This window comes from Antedon mediterranea, chromosome 8 (genome assembly GCF_964355755.1).
Source record: "Antedon mediterranea chromosome 8, ecAntMedi1.1, whole genome shotgun sequence".
Taxonomy (NCBI): Eukaryota; Metazoa; Echinodermata; class Crinoidea; order Comatulida; family Antedonidae; genus Antedon; species Antedon mediterranea.
This window is the reverse complement of record NC_092677.1, coordinates 10,367,666-10,389,464: the sequence shown is the minus strand read 5'-3', so window position 1 is coordinate 10,389,464 and position 21,799 is coordinate 10,367,666. Positions and strand designations below refer to the sequence as shown.

At 31.5% G+C, this 21,799-nt stretch overlaps 1 protein-coding gene across 1 annotated transcript in view; it reads left to right on the top strand.

Annotated features, from left to right (window-relative positions):
* The window catches only part of LOC140056111 (uncharacterized), a 48,165-nt gene extending 28,409 nt beyond the window's left edge, over nucleotides 1-19,756 (top strand). Inside the window, exons 5-6 of the mRNA XM_072101367.1 lie at nucleotides 15,357-15,556; nucleotides 16,380-19,756. Of these exons, the coding sequence (XP_071957468.1) occupies nucleotides 15,357-15,556; nucleotides 16,380-16,949 (770 nt within the window). The 3' untranslated portion in view covers nucleotides 16,950-19,756. The remainder of the gene's footprint in view (nucleotides 1-15,356; nucleotides 15,557-16,379) is intronic.
* Nucleotides 19,757-21,799: the final 2,043 nt, after the last annotated feature.

The following is a 21,799-nucleotide window of genomic DNA, read 5'->3' as shown; positions in this document are numbered from 1 at the left end:
CGAAACATAGTAAGAACAACCAGAAAGGGAAATGATTTTAATACAATAGGGTAAGTTTATACATAGTTTGTCACTATTGTCTGTGTATCATAAACTTTGTTCTTGAAGAATATCGTAAACAGTTTATTTTCCAGTTAATAGAAGTTTTTATGTTCAATATGTTGTAGTTTTCACATTTGAGATATAATGGGGTCTTTAGGCAATTTACACTCTGTTTATATATGTTATATTAGGAGTGGGCTCAAGTATGTCTACATTATTTTACATTATTAACTTGAAATTTCTTGTCCCTGATCAATCCTATACTTAACAAGGCCATACATGGCTGGCCCAGTCGTGCAAATTTTAGTTAGTGTTTACCGACCAACCGACCTATTACCGACCGACATTTTGAACTATAGAGTTTTTTATTTTTAGTAATTGTTTGCACACGACTAAAAACTGATCTCCAAGGTTCTGTTTACCGTACTGATGCAGGTATAAGCCCATACTCCGGTTTAAGCCACCCCGACTTTTGACTAATTTTAATGCAATATGAGGCACTCTGGTATAAGCCCATCCAATAATTTGAAGATCTACAGTAGGTGCTGTATGTATTTGGTAAGGGCGAGTATTAATTTTGTGATAGTCGACCCGTCTAGCAACTTCCATACGCCGCATCCACCTTCCTTTTATCATAACCAAGCTAGGCTAATATAAGCTAGACCATATCAGGCCTAGGTATCCTGTATTGTTTACACTCCATCGCGGGCGAAGATCGCTGCACACACTATGCTCGAATCACAAGTAGCCAAAACGGAGAACTCCTATTTGGTAGCAGCTGCCATAAACAAGTTATTAAATTTCTTTGGTACAATTCTATCTAACAAACATTGTTATTTGCTTTTTTGCTTGATAATTTCTTGTTCAATTGATGTTTAAAATATTAGATATTGTACGACAAATGACATGAATTAAGAGTTTAATTTTCCGGCACTCTACACATCATGTATAGGCAACGTACACGTCCTAACACATTGTGAGGGCGCTAGTGTGGAGGTTTCAGAGGAGGGATGTCCATGATTGAATACACAGTACATGTGCTGATTTTGACAATCTGCATTTTTAAATACTCGGGTATAAGCCCACCCCCCGCCCCCCCTAAACTTTATGTGATTTTATGTTCAAAAATACCTTTTTTAAGGCTGGTAGATCAGATCTAAACTTAAAGGCCAGGTGCGGGCAAAAAATTTCTATTGATCATACATTCCAATAATTATTGATCTATAGTTTCCCCTATATTTCATAATTTTTGGGATTTTATTTGTGTTACACGACCTTGTTGAAAATAAGCACTTTCATATCAGTGGGGGGGATAGTTCAAATTACTCAGTAAAATCTCTATTCTTTTGTACACAAATTTTGTAATAGAGAGGCATTTTAAAAAGCTATGAAAAATAAATGGTGTGGTAAAAAATATTATCAGATGACTAAATATAGGTAATATAACTAGAATATTACATTTCTGATATTTTTATTCAACTTCAGATTTTTATTTTCATGCTATAGCAAAAATTATCCCCCGTATATCCACCATCTTTTTTCACCGTCTAGGGAGTCACCAGACATGTTATTACATTAGGTTAACTACCTAACTACTGAAAAAAAGTCTTCCTGGTTTTTATGAAAGAATTTTGCCAAATTTTGTATTTCACCATATTAAGGGAAATTCATGTTTTTTCGTCTCGATTTCTGTTACAAATATTTGATTTATGTACAATTAACCAAATATTATATTTAAAATTCATGCCTGTACCTGAGCTTTAAAGTTAGGCTTATACTTTCAATGTGATTCTATCCCAGACAATATGGTCATTCCATAGCATGTATTGTTTATGCTTCTATTAAAGTAGTTTCTTACTTGTGATGTGTAATGTTTTAGACGGAAACGGAAAGCCATGAAAAGCCTTCAATCTATATCGTAGAATCTGTTGAAATATTTTAATATATTTCATATATTCCTTTACTGAAGGTTACTGAAATCGTTGATTCTCCCAGGGCAGATTTGAAACTTTATCGATACTAACTTTGATATTCTTTTAAGCCCAATTATGGCTTGGGGAGGTCACTATGATAAATAAAATGAATTTTGTCCGAGTTTATGTGTAATGGGATATTGACACCATCAGCGGAATATACAGTAAATGACGTAAAGATAGATACAGAGACCTCTCAAGTCTCCCGGTAATCCTGAAAGGTTCCTGATATAAGAAGCAATTTTTTTCCAATCATTTTGTTATTGAACATTTATATTCTTCTACTGCTAGGGCCTAGTTTCTAAGTTAATAATGTTTTTTTCGCATTTGGAAAGCACATTATTATTTTTGCCGATGCCTGAGATTGTTTATGATCCTAGCCTCTATAGCTTGGTGAATTTCTCGCATGGCTATGCTTTCATAAATTCTTCTTTTCCTTTCACTTTTCCATGTTGGGAAGTCTGTAGATAGGAGAGATTTTTCCATCTTCCATGTTGGTATACAAATTTCAAGAAAAGTTGTATATGTGGAATAAATAGAAGAAATTTCAGAGAAATTATGGTTGTATCACCCAAAAGGAAGTAGATGAGGTTTGCAGATTATTAACAGAAAGTCATACAAAAAAACCTTAGATATTGAAAGATTATATTACAAATTTGACCTTAAATACATTTTTATGTATTCTTAACCTTCTGTATGTGAAGTGTCTGTAACATTAACAATACTTCACTTTAATTAGCGTCACTTCCTTATTCATGATTTTACCAATTATTTTGTATCTTTTTACTTTTGAAACTTAAAAAAAATAATAAAACGGGATCGATTGGCTATTAAAAAAAGACTGATTTGTGTTTGGTGATGTACGGTAAATATAAATAAATTCCCTTAAAAAAACGGTACTACCCCCATAGAGGGCGCTATAGAACAATTTAAACTAAACAAAGATATTCATCGAAGGTTTAGACCTTGGCGAATAGTTGATATTAAAAAATTAATTTGTTTAAAATAAAATACTTTTTGCTTATGCTAACTCAAAAAACCGAACAGAAAAAAGCTAGATTTCTCAAATTTTGGGTTTGTTTGGCTTTGGCGACAACGCATTTTTTATTAATATTATTATCTTCCCCTTTTTTTGCCTATCCAAGAAGATAAAAAAAAAGCTATTAGGTAAGAAAAATTATCTGCAAGACCAAATTGTCTGAAACGTAAAAATTTAATATAATATTAGGAAGACTATTAGGAAATATTAAATTATCATCAAACTTATTTTTAGATTTTGATTACATGCTAATCCAACAATTCAATTTTCTTGTGAATTTTCAAAGATTTTATTCAATTTTGGTTTAACTTCTTTACTAAAGACTCTAAAGGGAATTGGTCAATAAAATACTGGTAGACTGAATGAAAGTGTGACCTATTAAATTTATTAATAGCCAACCAATTACTCTTCCTACTAGCATTGTAGTAATAGATTTAACAAATCATATTCCAGGATAGATTAATGTCAATTGAAAATAAATTAAGAGGATTCTCTCAGCCTGTGTCCAGACACAGGAGTCAAGGGCAGTCGTTAGGTGACCTACTTTTGGAATACAACCTGAGGCATTTTAATAAAAAGGTAACAGTCCTATTTATCAGCATCATTATGACTTGTGTATTCATAACATACACAGCTGCGCTATTCCAGAATGTTTATGTATAATTTAGCCAAGCTTAACCCAATTAGTTCAGTTGACCTACTTTTACGGACATTAAAACCACAAATTTTCAGACGCTATAAAATGTAAATTAACCTTAAGGCGCATGTTCAAAAGTAACCGACATTAATATTTTTACACTTTTACATTTTTGTGATGGTACAGAATAGTAACAAATAAGTTCTAAGTTAATATTCAATTCAATAGGATAATGATATATTAAAAGTCCAGTTATAAACTGGATTTTCACTTAATATCAGAATACATAGTATAACCATTTAAAAACAAATAAAATGAGGCTCCAACATTTGATGAGTCCTTCATTTAATTTTCAATTGCACTGGAGTGAAAATTATATATTTTACATACAGTGCGTGTTTTAAGGATACCGTAAGACTACAATTAAGTGCATTGTTGTGAAGGGGGTGGGGTAGGGTGGGGATCCTATTTGTACAAATTATAAGTTAACTTTATTTCTTGGATTTTTCAAAATTTTTATTTCATACCGTTTTTACTAAATCTAGTAGTAAAGAGTAGTTTAAGTTTGCCCAAAGGCCACTAAAATTATTTTAACATAAACGTTTTTATCACCATTGTGATAAAAGCTACATTGAAAAGAAAATTACTCATATTGAATATTATTTTACGAAGTATCAAAATGTATCGGTTCTGAGAAATTTAAGAGTTTCTATGATGCTCTGACCTTGGTGTGTATGTGTTTAATTAAGAACGTTTTGAATATAGATTCCTAAGAGGGTCCTTAAAGATATCATAGTTGAAATTCGTTTTCATACAATAATGCCAAGATTATCCCTAGAGAGTGTTACATTGATAAGGCTTACATGTTCGTCATCAGTTACCCGCATCATGAAGATTTTCGCACTTCACGTTTAATGCGCGGCAAAAACTGAGACAGACGAATAATTAATGTAGGTTAAGTAATCAAATGCGTAATGCCATCGTTGTAGTCTAGACTATACTTATTGTACTAAAACACACAGAAGTAGCATTGAAGTAGTGCAAGTATATCATGCTTACTAACTGCAAAGAAGCTCAGTGTTAAGTTACACTTGTTATACAGTTCATCGCCCTATTTAAAGCCTTTGTCTACGAACAATTTTTGTTGCTGCTTAATGCAGTATTAGAGCTTGTTAAATGTGATTTTTATGTTATATCGTATTTTGTAACATCTCGTTAAACCAGTTTCTTCATGTAATCTGGGCCTTAATGTCCTAAACATTTCTATAGGGAGACCTTGTAATATATTTACATGTATGTTGATACTGACGCCGGAGTTCCTAGTCTATCGCGACTTATGTTAATAACCATGTCTGCGATGTACTAAGAAATTTCTGCGATAAAGTCGATGTCAAGACTATAGTTGTATTAACATACATCACGTCATTACGACACAACCTTTTACATTCAAATACATTTTCTATCGTGTTCATCATATTGCATTGCGTTATACAGACTTATATACTGTAGCACTAAAAAATGTCTGGAGGAAAAAAAATATATATCAAATGTATTTTACTAACTAACAATGTTTATTTTAAAGATTCATTCATTCAAATACTGATATTTCTTGATCTTTTCTTAGTATAATTAGTTTTAATACGCTAGAGTGTTGACGAGGATTTTTTCTTATTTATAATGTCATCATCCTTAGTACTAAACTATTCAGAGAATCCTACAATTGATACTTAACACTTTTATTTTTATCTTTTAAATTGACTGTATAAAACGGAAAACAATACCTGAAAATATACTAAACGTTGTTCATCCAAACACAGAACATAAAAAGGAAAGATCCACTTATCGTTCGACAATTTTATGGAATAAATTTGGTGATCGAATTAGAAATTCACCTATTGTAATATAATGGTTTCGCTTTATGTTGATACTGATTTTGAAATTTGTTTTATTTATTTCTTAGTTTTTAGTAGTTAATTTTACGTATTACCAATATATAGCGTCCACACGGCCTTGTAAAATAACATTAAATGGTAAAACAAGCAATCATATTTAAAGAAAGTTATAAATAATATAGTAATGTTTTTACAAGTATTTTCTCATTGAAATTATGTATTTTGAGTGCGCCGGTTAATGATTGAATGTATTATGTAAACGCATGCGCAAAGCCATTGTCGTTTGCACGTTTTTCTCTTACTGATTAAATCCATAAATAGATGACCTTTTTGACCTTATTTCAAAGCTAGCCATCTTCCTGTGTTTTTTTTTTATCTATCTGTAAAAAAACTCTACTTCTAAAACTGGTATCGATCAAAAATTCTACAATTACCCCATAGTTTGTATCGATTGACATCTAGGATTTGGGAATCGCATTTTCACAATTTTATATATTATTATTATTATTATTGTATAAAATTAAAAATATAATCCCATATGAATATTAAAGCTAAAAACATATAATACATAGTTAATAAACAGTTCAATGAAAAAAAAATTTTTTTTAAATACATATTATAGATATAATTTCTTTATACAGAATACAGAAATTTATTATAAAATTGTATTCATTGAAAAAGAGTAAACTACAATTATTGTTAATTACTTTTAAATACTATCAGTTCTTCTATATTTACAAATTCAAATTTTGTTAAGATGTGTTATTTATTTACTCTATCAATTGATTTAAAAGATTCTGGTTTTTTTTTTCTGTCCTGAGATTACAAGTTATGAATTGAAATTTTTTTAAGGTCAACTTTTTTAATGTTGATTTTTGAAAAAAAATAAACCTTTATGATTTATTAAAACTATTGATAATGAATTCAAAATTCAGATTCACATTCAGCGATAATTTTCCAGCTGTGTGTGTTGTGTAAAACTATAGATTAAAGAGAATGGTTATGTTTCACTCCTGCTTAAAAACCGTGACGTATTTGCGATCTCATGATCGGAGACCAAAAACATTCATTTGTGTTTAATGCACCTGATCAGACTGATAAAGCACTGTCTGATGATGGTCTAGACGCTTAACGCCCAGATAGCTTCCTACGTGCCTTATACAATATCATGCTGAAGTGAGTTCCGTAATATCTTCATTCAACAACGTACAGGTAGAATTCAGTTGGTTTTTCAATTAAAAAATGATTGTGTGTATAATTGCTTTTCAATACACGAATGTATTTAATGACATTTTTATAACACTGTATTTCCAGTTTTCAGTAGTTTGTATACATTGATATTCAAATACAGATCATACATTTTTTTTGTGGAAAATCTATAGTACTATCTACTAGATGTAAAGGGTTTCAGTATTCAAGTTTAAATACAGTGAAATTACAGATGTTTTTTCCTTGTTTAAACGCGTTTTTTTTCCCTGCGAATTTCAGAGCGCATGTGTGGTTAGATCATATTACTCATGCTTCATGTTTTCACATTTTATTCACAACTCTGAAAACGTAATTCTAACATTGTTTTGTTCGTTTATTTTTGTTCAATTTCTTCATAAGGTAAAATCATTTCAGATTACTTTTATAGGGCATAATAGAACTGGTAGAAATGATTCATAGTGATTTAGTCACATGAACATTTTTATTAAAAAAATACATCGGGCTAGTTTTAACCAGTCTGTGCTTTCCGACAAGTAGTTCATCCAAGCTTGATAGTAAGAACATTAGTGCATTGTAAATAGTAAAGTAAGTGTAATACCGTAAATCTTCTAATTGTAATCCTCGGTTATATTATTCTTTGATTGTTTTTTAGGGTTGGTTACTATTAGAGTAGTGGGTTACTATTAGAGTAGTGGGTTAGTATTACTAATCTTAAATTAGGCACCTTGAAATAGTAACCCACCCCAACTTTTCCGGTCAGCAAATCATAGCAAAATAATAAAACAGTATGAATAAATAATTTGTTTGAACTCTAACTTCATTTTATAAACTCAAAAACACTCAATCCTCCCCCATTTGCGAGATCAACATGCATTATCTCCTTGTTTTCAAAATACGGCTGCATCATAAACAACCAGTCTTATAAATGTCATTTTGTCAATAGTTTTTGATTTGAAGTAGTGGGTTATTATTATAGATTGACTTATAAGGTGGGTTACTATTAGAAGGAGGGTTACTATTAGAATGTGGGTTACTTTTAGAATGTGGGTTACTATTAGAAGGGGGGTTACTATTAGAAGGGGGGTTACTATTAGAAGGGGGGTTACTATTAGAAGGGGGGTTACTATTAGAAGGGGGGTTACTATTAGAAGGGGGGTTACTATTAGAAGGGGGTTACTATTAGAAGGGGGGGGGGTTACTATTAGAAGGGGGGTTACTATTAGAAGGGGGGTTACTATTAGAAGGGGGGTTACTATTAGAAGGGGGGTTACTATTAGAAGGGGGGTTACTATTAGAGTGTGGGTTACTATTAGAAGGGGGGTTACTATTAGAAGGGGGGTTACTATTAGAAGGGGAGTTACTATTAGAAGGGGGGTTACTATTAGAAGGGGGTTACTATTAGAGTGTGGGTTACTATTAGAGTGTGGGTTACTATTAGAAGGGGGTTACTATTAGAAGGGGGTTACTATTAGAATGTGGGTTACTATTAGAAGGGGGTTACTATTAGAAGGGGGTTACTATTAGAAGGGGGTTACTATTAGAATGTGGGTTACTATTAAAATGTGGGTTACTATTAAAGAAGAAGATTTTACGGTATGTTTTTTATATCTAAATATAGCAAATTAGAAAAGGCTATGTAAATCTGTAGGCCTTTAGCTTTCTCTCATTTTGTATCCTTGACAGTGATGTTTATCATCCCCACCTCCCCCTATCCCCCTCTTTTGAAATCACAATCCAAAAGATAGGACATTACTGTAGATGTTCATCACCTTATTTTACAATTTTTAGGCCCTGTCCCTTCCCCCCCCCCCCCCTCATATATAAAATCCAGACTTACAGTAATTTTATTTGTATGAATAATAAATTATTTCAATTTTCAAGTGTTTTTTTTTTAAATATATTTTATAGAATTATAAAAAAAAATATTTTCATTTTCATGGAACCAGTGATTCAAGGAGTATAAGTAATGTAAAGTGAAGTTTTGAGTTGACAAAATATTTTTATAATGAACTAATTTATCTTGATAAATAGAACCATAACAATTACAAATAATTGTTGTTATATAACCATAAAAATAAACAGCGATAATGTTATATGTACTGCTAATTGTGATACATAACATATAAAATATTAAAATACATTAAAAGTTTCTTGTTGAAATAATTTTTTTTTAAATAGATTTGTCAAATTATTTTTCTCGATAACACCATGAAAATAACTTTTTTTTTAAATAAACCCATTAAAACTTAATTTGTTCTGATAGAACCAATGATGCGACTTAAAGTGTGTATTAAATGCAAAAGCGGAAATACAGCTTTCAAGTGAGTGACTCAGCGAGAGCTGCCGAGTATGGCTAACTTAATGTGTGTTGAAGCCATGCTGCATTCAAATATTAATGTTGATTCAATTTTGCTCTTTAGATTATAGCCATAATCGGTGTAATACTGTACATTATAACATATAAAATGAAAGCAACATCATTAACTAAATAAAAGGTTTTATAATGCAAGTTTTGTCTACACTATCAAACTAGTTTGACAAAAGAAGTGTGATTTGGCCAAATATGGTTGTGATATGCCCAAATATGGTAGTGATATGACATCATCATGTCTATATATTGGCACATCACATTTTTTTGTCACATCAAGTTTAATACTGTAGACAGAGCTTTAGGAACTTCCTTCATTGGATTATTAAGTTGTTCTCTTGATGGTGATAACAAAAAAAAGTGTTGAAAACAGATTTTGTATATAAACTTTCTTCATCATGAGTAACTTGTTCACACTGTTAATCATGACCTTTTCAAACCAACCAACAAATGTTTTAAAATATTCTCCATTGTTATTTCAAGATTGCTTAAACTAAGATTGTTTAACTAATTATATTAAAGTCTGGTTTGGATGAGATACCAATACTATACTATTATGGTATAACTTTCTTCATCATGATAACTTCACATTCACATTGTTAATTATACTGTATTAGTAGTACAGTGTTGGTTTAAACTTTCTTCATGGTGGGTTACTTGTTCACATTTGTTATCATGACCATCTCATACTGACAACATTTGATAATAACATTTCTTTATTCTTATGTTTAAATTGAATTGTTTTAGTAAAGTTAACAGTTTTAGAAAGTTGTGTGAAAAGAAAATGAAGATATACTGTCAAATAGTATTATGTCTAGATTACATTGTTTATATATAATTAGATGGATTGTATTCGAAATATGGATGAAATATGGATTATAATATGACGATTCTATTCTACGTTTACAATTTTTTTAAAGAGGGATTTATGTTATTGTTATGTCTGTCTTAAAATATTATACATGAAATGGATACATTTATTATTAAACAATTTTATTCTGTAGTATTAATTCCATTAATTTGATACATGTTTTGTACATGGTGGGCGTACATTCCAAAACTTGATAATGTACCAGTACAGTACCATGTACTGAATACTGAATACTGAATACTGAAATGCTTTATTTGTCCATCATCATAAAATAACAACAGAAATTCTTCTTGAAGATTGACAATTATTAGTAAAATAATAAATAGGTATACAATAAAATATATTGTGTACACACACATAATTGCACAAACAAATATAAGTTATGTACAGTGCTCTTTCTATTATAATATTTGTTATTGTTCAGAATATGTTAAATACTTTGAGGTTACTTCAATGGTTACGGTTGGCTAGGCCGTACATTCTAATTTTAGTAAACTTGATCTACGCATATTATTCCATTGGTTATCGACAAGAATCCATCAATCCACTTTTGAGAGTTCCAAGGTCATACAGTAGGTGTCGCAAATCAGATCAGAAATGACCGCCCAGGAATTACGTTACATCAACGTAGCAAGGTTAAGCGTGGTTCCAACTAGCGACACAACACAAGGACGTAACGCATCGCAAGTGAATTGACCAATCACAAGCGATGGCTTATTTGCTTGTAACTGTCTATAACTTCGCTTGTCATTGGTTAAAACGCTTGCGTTGCGTTTACGTCCTTGCGTTACGTTCTAGTGGGAACCAAGCTTTATTCAATGATACTAAAAAAAATGTTTAGCAAATTAAAAGAATGATAAAATATGAATGCGAATTGATTAGTAAACCAAATTATTTCACATCCTTTCATTGGTTTGTATTGTGGTCTGCCAAATACCCCCTTTTTACAAAGGATTATCTTATTCAAATGCAGTATAGCGCAAACATTATTTACAGATATTGTACAATGTGTAAAAATTCAGACATAATTCACAAAACAATGTTATCCTGGTATTTGTTTTGAAAAACTATGGTATTCTGTTGTGGATGGTACTGTTTTTTGTTCAGATAGGAAGTGTCTTTGTGATGAAAAATGATATGGTTGTCTGTTGCTGGAATGTGGCTTATGGTTTTGCATACATTTTCAGCTTAAGTATGTTATGTCTGTCTAGTGGTTGTTATGTTTGTACAGACTACGGTATATGGAAATATTATGTATACTCTGGTATAAATTCACCTCTCTCCTCTTCTTACTTTCCTCTTCCCTTCCCCTCTTTCACCTCCCTCTTCCTTTCTCCTCCCTTACCACGAATATGAAAGTATGTAGTGGTACCTGATAGGTCCCCCAAAAATTAACTTGGAATTTGTCAAAAGAGTTTGAATTTCACTGAGGCAATATATATTATTTATATGTTATCCCTACAATAGTATATCTACAGAGGGCGCATGATGTCATGGATTTATTTCTTTCTTTTATTAATTTTATTTAGTTCACAACCAACAGCGATGAAAACTGCCACTAGATTTATTCAACTGCTAGGTTCACATTCAATGTTTATTATCAACAATGTACAACATTTGATGTGAAATCTTCAGCATTATCATATAATGGATAATGATGCTGTTTTTTATAAATGTTTGTCATGAGTAAGTGTTCACATTGTTAAACATGACCTATGTGCCGGTATCTTATAAATGTACTGTGATGACTAGTATGTTAATTGTTATGTCTACAAATTACATGTTTACATTTTCTTGATATTCACAAGTATTTACAACTGATAACATATCTGGTAAAAATGAATACGAAATTATCATCATACGTAGTTTACTTTTTGTTGAAATAGGAAATGTCAATGCAATGATAAAAATTCTTATTGGCAGGTTAAAAAAAAATGTTTACCATTTTAAAAGCGACAGGGTCTTACTGCCCATGCTAGTACTCCCCTCATTCAAAATGTATTTGATATGCTTTATAGTAATAGACTATGTGTATATGTTGTGATTACAAATGGAGTCAATGGTGCGTATTAACTGTTGAATATACTTAAATAGCATAGAGTATACAACAAGACAACCTATTGTGCTTGAGAACTATGTAAAACTACCGATGACTTATTATTGCTTTCAATTCAGCTGTTGTCAAAGCACTTGGTCTTTGGCTCGTAGAACAAGTCTCGTCTATATCGTTTCTGCTCAGCCAATCAGTGAAGCTTGAGGCATACAGTAGTTAATGCTATGTCTATGCTCCGAAAGGGCACATACAGCTGAAGAAACACATGCCCTCCGACGTATCACAAAAACAATGGTTTTACTCTGTCCTAATCGTGTTACCTACTGTAGACGTTAACTCGGTTAGCGTTCTTTTATTTGAAAGGTAAGTGAATTTGGCCGTTCAAACCTAAGGTGCGATGTCGACCAAGGTCTTGTTAATTTGAGGTTAGAAGTTCATGTGGCCTTTAGGGAGGAAATATATCTCCAAGTGATTAAAATCTTCAAACAGTAAGTTATCTACCTTACCAGTTTACCTGCCAAATTTTTTTTATTTTATTATATAATTTTTAGAAAGGTACTATTTATTTGTTATTGTCTTTATACAAATAAAGTTTATTCTTATTGATGATTTTTTTTTTATTACCAAGTTCTTAAGTAGATAATATAACCCTTTCCACAAATTGACCCTAGTTGACCTTTGATGAAAAATCAATTGACGTTAATTATGTTATAAAGAATTGCAATCCGATTTTCAATGTCACAAAAATTGCTCTTATAAAAATCAACGAACCTAAATTGGCAATAAATAGGCCTATATAATTCTTTACAGTAATGAAAGCTAGGAATGGTTGTTGAAATTTAGTGGCTCTACACATTTAATGAAATTTCCAAGCATACAATTGTAGGAATTGGTATATAAATGTTAGAATTAAAAATACATTGTTGTTGCCTGTGCTTATTTATCGGCTTTGTTTCTATCAGGTTTCAAGGAATTTCCAAATATCTTTTTGTTTTTTGACAATGAAAGTTTAAATAACAATTACCGATTGTAGATGTCATGGTGTATTGTTTACATGAAACACAAAATAGCACTTTGGACTGTGTTGTGGGTATAGTGTGTGCACCAATTCTATTGCACAACAACCAATATATATGCTTAAGCTCTGTCTACAAGTTACCAAACTAGTTTGACAAAAAAGTATGATGTGTCCAAATATGGTAGTGATATGCCCAAATATGGTAGTGATATGACATCATCGTGTCCATATATGGGCACATCACATTTGTTGTCACATACAGTTTGATAGTGACAATTGGCTTTGTAGAAGCACAGACATTCTGTGGTTGAGAACACTGGAAATAAACTAAATGCTATAACCCTTTTCTCACAGAACTGTGTCCCAGGGTATATACAGGTAATATTATTACCATGCCAATATTGTTTTCCGTCAGAATGGGCCAGACTTGCCCAAGACCCATCACTAGGAATATTCCTAGAGAACGAAAGCCATCATATCCCTTGTGACGTCGTCTTAAGCGGTCAAGTGTTTTAATGCCTTCGCCGCAATCTTTTCACATTACAATCGAAAAAATGATAATGTGGACTATGTATGGTACAGAAAATAAGAACTACAATTTTTAGTAACAGTATAGGGCGCCCTCAATTAATATCATTTTGAGGGACACTATTGGACAGATATACCTCAACCTTTTCTCATTGAAAGTCGGTATACTGGTTATATTCTTGCATGATAGTCTGATATGGCACGTCTGTAAGAAAATGGCTTAGGTGAAACATAGTTTGTCAGACAAGCTGGATAAATCTATTTCCTGGTTGTTGTTTAAATAATATGCAATGTTCCCCTAAACCATTCCCAAGTTATATTTTCTTCTTTTTTTTGACAAAATGTTTGATTACACCATTAAAAAAATAAACAGAAATTAAAAGCAATTAAACTATGTTTTGTATAATGACAAAAGAAGTTATTTTACATAATCATGACAATTAATAAAAGGCTGTGTGAAACGTTGTTTTGTCAAATCATAAACATTTTATCATTGTGGAATTAAATGCTTTGAAATTTAAGCAAAATCAAGTAAATATTCTATTAAAATATATATTGTTTCAATTGATATTTCATTTAGAAAACGAAGATTAATAGCATGAGAACAAAAAAGACACCATTAAAAAAAATTCAATCTTTGGAAACCATACTAGTATCATTAGGTGATCTTAACAACCAACCCTTTTCCTGTAAGATGATTGTTATCATTTTCGTCTGTCTAGACACACTATTCAATTGCCTTCCATTTGACTGTAGCGATCAAATACACTATTGTTCTGTCTACACTCCACGGTTAATTACTCAGTACATGAAATGATTCTATTAAGTAATGACGCTCACATTGCGTGTACACGGAAGCAAGCAACGCCTCGGTGATGTACATGCTAGTGTTGTCTTTAACACAGATATTTCAAAGATTTTTGATTAACCTAAAACTTTACTTCTTATTTCTTGGAACAGGAATTCATTATGTGCTATGAATTAGTTATTTTAAGATCAAAATGAAGTCACTTCTAGCGTAATAAAACAACTATTACTTTTTGTAAAGTATGTATTACTTTCTATAGTACAGTAGTATATTTGAGATCATACCATTGTTATAGAGCGTTGTGATTATAATTTTGAATACAGTTAATTTCACAAAACATCAGCCGCGTTATGACGCACAGAATAATTTCAGCATACATAACATTTTCGCTATAATGTGTTCATCATTAATTCACTCATTGTAATGACTAAATGTTTTATTTCAACTTGAACCGACACGCACTTGCCAGGTTAATAAGAAACTCATCGATTTTGTCTGATGATGATGTTTTATTATTACACAATCATGACCTTTCGTGACTATTTTGCGCTGAGAACAGCCATTTATTTCTTGATGTCGTAATCGGATATTCATTCCACCTCTTACACTGAATAAGAAACATTATAATTGTGTTAATGTTCTATTTTCATCGTTCTGAAATGCCACTAATTGGTTTAATAGTACAGTATACATACATGATTGTCTGCTTTTAGATTATGTGTTTATGCAGTAGTATTCATGATTTATTTTGAAGAAATAAAAGCGGGAAGAACCCATTTTTTTTCACCTAGGGTTCAATATACGGAGAACATTGTATATGAATGTGTGTTTATTTGACCATAATAATTTCTGTATGTTGCCTTTATTCCTAATTAATCAAAATCTTGCATTATGTAATAATTTTGTTGTATTTTCCAGATAAGCCAACAGTAGTAAAAGAAAACCAGCAATTTGATTTTATTATCATCTGGATTCTAGCGCCTACTTGCTTCACGTTATTTTTGTTGGTGGTATGTTGTGTAGTCATGTTTAGTTATAATAATCGACCTAGACGGGGAGACCAACGACATCATCAAGTCTACGTACCAAGCCCAGTGGGCAACCAAACACCGCCTGTGGTAAGTACACTTCACCTGCTTAGATTACACTCTTTTTATTTCATGTCAAAATTAATTTTCGTGGTTACGTAAAATGAAAATGAAAGAACTTGGAATCATTTGGATCAGTTTCTCTGAAATCTAATAACTTTCCATGAATTATAGATCATTTTTGTAGGTTGTTTTGCTCTAGAATTGGAATAATTTGGTGAATTGATGCTCACTCTAGTCTGACGCAAATGTACATTTTGAAAATATTGTGAAAAAATTGCAAATAATTGTTGACTGGGATTGAACCCACGACACCTAGATCACTAGCCTGGTGTTGATACCTCTACTTGTTCTTTAAAAAAAAATAAGCACTTTTTCCTAGTGAGGAAATATTTTGAAATTTACTAAAAATAATAAACCTAGACTTCCTCTTTAAGATAAACAAAACTTCTAAAGCCTACCAACATTTATCCGAACATTGACTCAAAAACTTGCGTGTTTATTGCTAATAAAATATTCATAATTAATTTTTGCTATATGAATAATCAATGATGAATGAATGTCCTTTAGTTAGATGCAAAAATGTTCATACTTATTGGGCACTGTATTGCTATTATGGGGACAAATATTAGATAAATACTGTATTTTCTCAAAGTGTCCCCTAATATTTGGAGTATCCTCTGAATAGGGTGTCCCAAAAGAGGGATCCTACTGTACCTTTACAGGGTCATCCATCCATTTTTTCATCATCATGTCAAAGTATTTACAAAATTCTGTGTGTGTCATCACGTACACATATCGGCAAGCATTTATCAGTGAGGAATATCAATCTATTTATTTGTTGTTTTTACAGAGGCAGCCACCGTTATTAATATATCAAAATGCCTTTTCACAAGTAGTACAACAAGAACGCTTGCGTGAACAAGGTAAAATTATACGTGGAAATAATTCACTAACTGAAAACTATCCCGCATCTGTCAAATTACCAGACGGAGAGGGTAAAACTCCTAAACGCATTTTTCTTGATGTGTATTTAGAAAATGAACCAAGTAGCATTCGTGCCGCACCAAACGTAGTCGTTGGTAGCGGTCAAATGCCAACCGATTTGTTGCAATCTAGTCCGTCTTTACGATCAAATTTATCAAGATTAAGTTCTGATCGTCATCGAACGCCAAGCCCTCGATTAAAACATGTAAAATATTTAGACAGTGAAACAAGGACTTCTCTTAACATATTGGACACGGAGGAATTACCTCCATATAACAAAGCAATGACAGGCCAAAGGCTTGTATCAGCCAATGCAATAACAACCAAAGATGACACACAGAGAAGTGCAAAAGATAGAAAGTTGTCAGAGAAAATTAAAGATAAATCTAATGTTAAAGGAAAGGAAAATGATACGACGGAAAACAATAATTCTTAACAATTGGAACGAAACGTGCGGATGAAAATGGTGAGCTCGGGCAAGTTGTGGTTTTTTTAAATCGTTGGAATATAGAAAAAGCATGCATGGACCAAATGAAATATATGTTTACTACTGGATGTTGAGCGTTATGAAGCGATCCTGGAGTGTCAAACAAAAACTGATTGCTGGATATCTTTCTTTGCCTAAAGGAATAAATGGATTTTGATGCGTATATCACAAATTCCCAGTAATTGGAGAACATTTAAATGTTAGCTGCTGAACTAGTGAAGATGTTGTAGTCTAGATTATAATAATGTTATTTACAACTGTGTACTATTTAAAAAACAATCTATTTTATTGCAACAAGTGTTGACATGTCTTCAACAAGTAGGTCTAGACAAACTTTCCAAGGTCAATATTTGCCTTTTGTTGGAGACAGATAATATGTTATAAATCAAGGATTTTTGTAGCCTTCAACTTTGACCCTTAATATCCATTATTATTGATTTTCCATGCAACAGGAACTAGCTACTCTGGTAGGTATCATGCAATTATAAGTCATACTCTTACATAGTGACATCAATAAACTCCAGAACCTTACGAAATGGTTTCAATAAATAGATAGATAAAATATTTAAAAATAGATACTTTATTAGTAATAATTTCCACCCCACAGTTTAAATACTTGAGATTTATATAAGAATATAGCCACAGCTTAATTTCTTTATGACATATTATTTTTAGGAGTTAAATAATAATTTATTGAACTATTAAACTGTTAATAAAATTACAGTGTACATAATAAGATTTACCGTATAGGATCGAGTATAATCCCATGCCCAATTACAGTCCCAGGCTGCAGTACAATCCCATGCTCAAGTATAATCCCATGCTCAAGTACGATCCTATGCTCAAGGACAAGCCCATGTTCAATTACAATCTCGTGCCCAAGTACAATCTCGCGCCCAAGTACAATCTCGCGCCCAAGTACAATCTCATGCTCAAGTTCAATCCTATACTCAAGTACAATCCCATGCTCAAGTACGATCCCATGGTCAAGTATGATCCCATGCTCAAGTATAATCCCATACTCAAGTGAAATCCCATACTCAAGTATAATCTCCAAATTTCATATCCAGGCCCCATGGGACTATACTCGGTCATATATGTTATAATTTGTATCGTAAGAAATGTTATGCACATTTTCCTCATACTCAACTGTTTGTTTCAAATCCACAATATACTGTTCCAGAAAATTAACTATATTATTATATTATATTAGCAATTTATTTATTTAATTCAGTTATAGGCCCATGTGGAAACTGCTTTAAGAACACTAATAGGAAAGATTCCATTTGCTTTTAGATATTGAATTTTCTAGGTGTTTCTAATTTTAAAATATATCAGATAAATAATTCTATGGAGTTGCAAGGCTATGCAGAATATTTCCGTTACCAGATTGTTATAGGGGGTTTCTTTTTTCACAAGGGAATAAGATCCATCACATTCTAGGCCTATTTATCATCACTTCTAGTTTCATTTTAGTTGCTTAATTCAGACTACTCCATAAACTTTTTACAAATATCTTTATATGTGCTGCTAGCAGACAAATGAATGATACCATTGGAACAGTGGGTAAAACATTTTTATTGATAACAATGATATTAACAAAGAGAAATGTATGAAAATACAGTATGCTTATGTGGAGTTTGTAGTTTCAAGTTGACATTTTGTGAAATATGCATTAAAACAAAATATAACACATCTTGGCAGCATTGAAAGCCCAGCATACAGCAGTATTAAGATGCTCTGACGCTTTGCCGGACAAAGATTTTGTGGGTGTTTCAAAACAAGTAGCTAACTTTTTTTGTTTTAATTTTAAAATAGCCCATCACATGTTTGTTAACAATTTTAAACAACAAAAACAATAAAGCATGTGTGTTATACGCGGATTAAAGATTTAATAATATGTTGCCAGGTTATTACAGATTTTGCAGCCCAATTTCTTATGCTGAATGTGTATTTAAGTAACAAATGAATCATGATGTATTTAAAGTGCAATGCTAGGGGTAGACCATGATGATATTGGGAGGGAAGGGGCATGTTTGAGGGGTGGTACAACCTGAATAATGTGTGTGATTTTGGAGTACCTAGCGTATCTTTGCTGTTATACGTTTATTTTTTTGCAGCAGAATGATATGGTTTTCACAAAATGGTCTGTATTTGCCAAAGCTATGTTATATTATTTTTACCTTTTTTGTCTTTTTTTTTAAAATAACATTTAAATGAGATTTTTGTTACTTGAAATAGTGAATACAATAATGTTACCTTGAGCCTTTTAAACATTGTACTGTCATTCAAAACAATTGTTACGGACTTAAAAAATACAGAGAAATAATGTTTTTCTTCATTTAAAATCCAATTTATAATATATTTTGTGATTTTTAGTAATTTAATTTGCCAGGTATTTTGCTAATCATAACTGCAAAGTATTAGTTTAAATACAATGATAGATATGTGTAACATGCCATACTTCTAATAAAATCAACTACCAGTTGATAAGTCTATAATAAATCATGTGCAACTTCTTTTAGTATTATTAGTGTTATAATTATTAGAATATAGGCCTATATGCCTAATATTGACAATATAGTACAGGAAATGAACTTTAAATTATAGCAATAGTAATATTGCTATATTGCAGATATTGCATTATTACTATGTTATAGAGATGTAGTAACCAGTTATGTCAACAAAAATAAAAAGGGTAAAATTTTGGCCATCTTTTATAAAATTTTATAACAGGGATTTTTTTTTTTTAATGCCCAAAATATCGACTGTTTAAAATATGTATTGAGGTATGCAAAGACCACATTATGTAATTCTGGGCATGAAAATTTGGCCATTTTTCAAAAATTTCATTGTACTTTGTACAGGGATATTTTCGAAAAATAAATATCAACATTTTATAATATTATGCAGAACAGGGATTTTTTGCAAAATATTGTCAAAATATGCACTTTTTAAAATACTATTATTATGCAATAATATTGCTATATATATGTGCATATATTGCGTTATGATAATCTTATAGACGTATAGTAACTATTTACGTCAAAAAATAAAAGGGTCGAAATTTGGCCATTTTTGAAAAAATCCCTTTACTACAGGGATTTTTTCGAAAAATGGCCAAAATATGCACTTTTTAAAATACTATTATTATGCAATAATATTGCTATATATGTGCATATATTGCGTTATGATCATCTTATAGACGTATAGTTACTATTTCTGTCAAAAAAAAGGGTCGAAATTTTGCCATTTTTTGAAAAAATCTCTTTACTTTAGTACAGGGATTTTTTCGAAAAATAGCCAAAATATACACTTTTAAAATACTATTATTATGCAATAATATTGCTATATATGTGCATATATTGCGTTATGATCATCTTATAGACGTATCGAAAAGCGTATATAAAAAAAAACGTATATAAAAGGGTCGAAATTTGGTGGCCAAAATATGCACTTTTTAAAATACTATTATTAATATTCAATAATATTGCTATATATGTGCATATATTGCATTATGATCATCTTATAGACGTATAGTAACTATTTATGTCAAAAAATAAAAGGGTCGAAATTCGACCATTTTTTAACCTTTTTATTTTTCGATAAATGGCCAATTTTCGACCTTTTTATTTTTCGATAAAACTGGTTACTATAGCACAATTGACATGCGCAGAACCCATTATTCGACTCCGCACATGTTTATTATGCTATAGTAACAATTTATGTCAAAAGTGATTACTATAGGCACAATTGACATGCGCAGAACCCATTATTCGACTCTGCGCATGTTTATTATGCTATAGTAACCATTTATTTCAAAAGTGGTTACTATAGCACAATTGACATATGCAGAACCCATTATTCGACTCTGCGCATGTTTATTATGCTATAGTAACCATTTATGTCAAAAAATAAAAGGGTCGAAAATCGGCCATTTTTCGAAACTTTACCTGAACTATAGTACAGGGATTTTTTCAAAAAATGGCCAATTTTCGACCTTTTTATTTTTCGATAAAACTGGTTACTATAGCACAATTGACGTGCGCAGAAACCATTATTCGACTCTGCGCATGTTTATTATGCTATAGTAACCATTTATGTCAAAAAATAAAAGGGTCGAAAATCGGCCATTTTTCGAAAATTTCCCTGTACTATAGTACAGGGATTTTGTCCAAAAATAGCCAATTTTCGACCTTTTTATTTTTTGATAAAACTGGTTACTATAGCACAATTGACATGCGCAGAACCCATTATTCGACTCTGCGCATGTTTATTATGCTATAGTAACCATTTATGTCAAAAGTGGTTACTATAGCACAAATGACATGCGCAGAACCCATTATTTGACGCTGCGCATGTTTATTATGCTATAGTAACCATTTATGTCAAAAGTGGTTACTATAGTACAATTGACATGTGCAGAACCCATTATTCGACTCTGCGCATGTTTATTGTGCTATAGTAACCATTTATGTCAAAAAATAAAAGGGTCGAAAATCGGTCATTTTTCGAAAATTTCCCTGTACTATAGTACAGGGATTTTGTAAAAAAATAGCCAATTTTCGACCTTTTTATTTTTCGATAAAACTGGTTACTATAGCACAATTGACATGCGCAGAACGCATTATTCGACTCTGCGCATGTTTATTATGCTATAGTAACCATTTATATCAAAAGTGTTACTATAGCACAATTGACATGCGCAGAACCCATTATTTGACGCTGCGCATGCTTATTATGCTATAGTAACCATTTATGTCAAAAAATAAAAGGGTCGAAAATCGGCCATTTTTCGA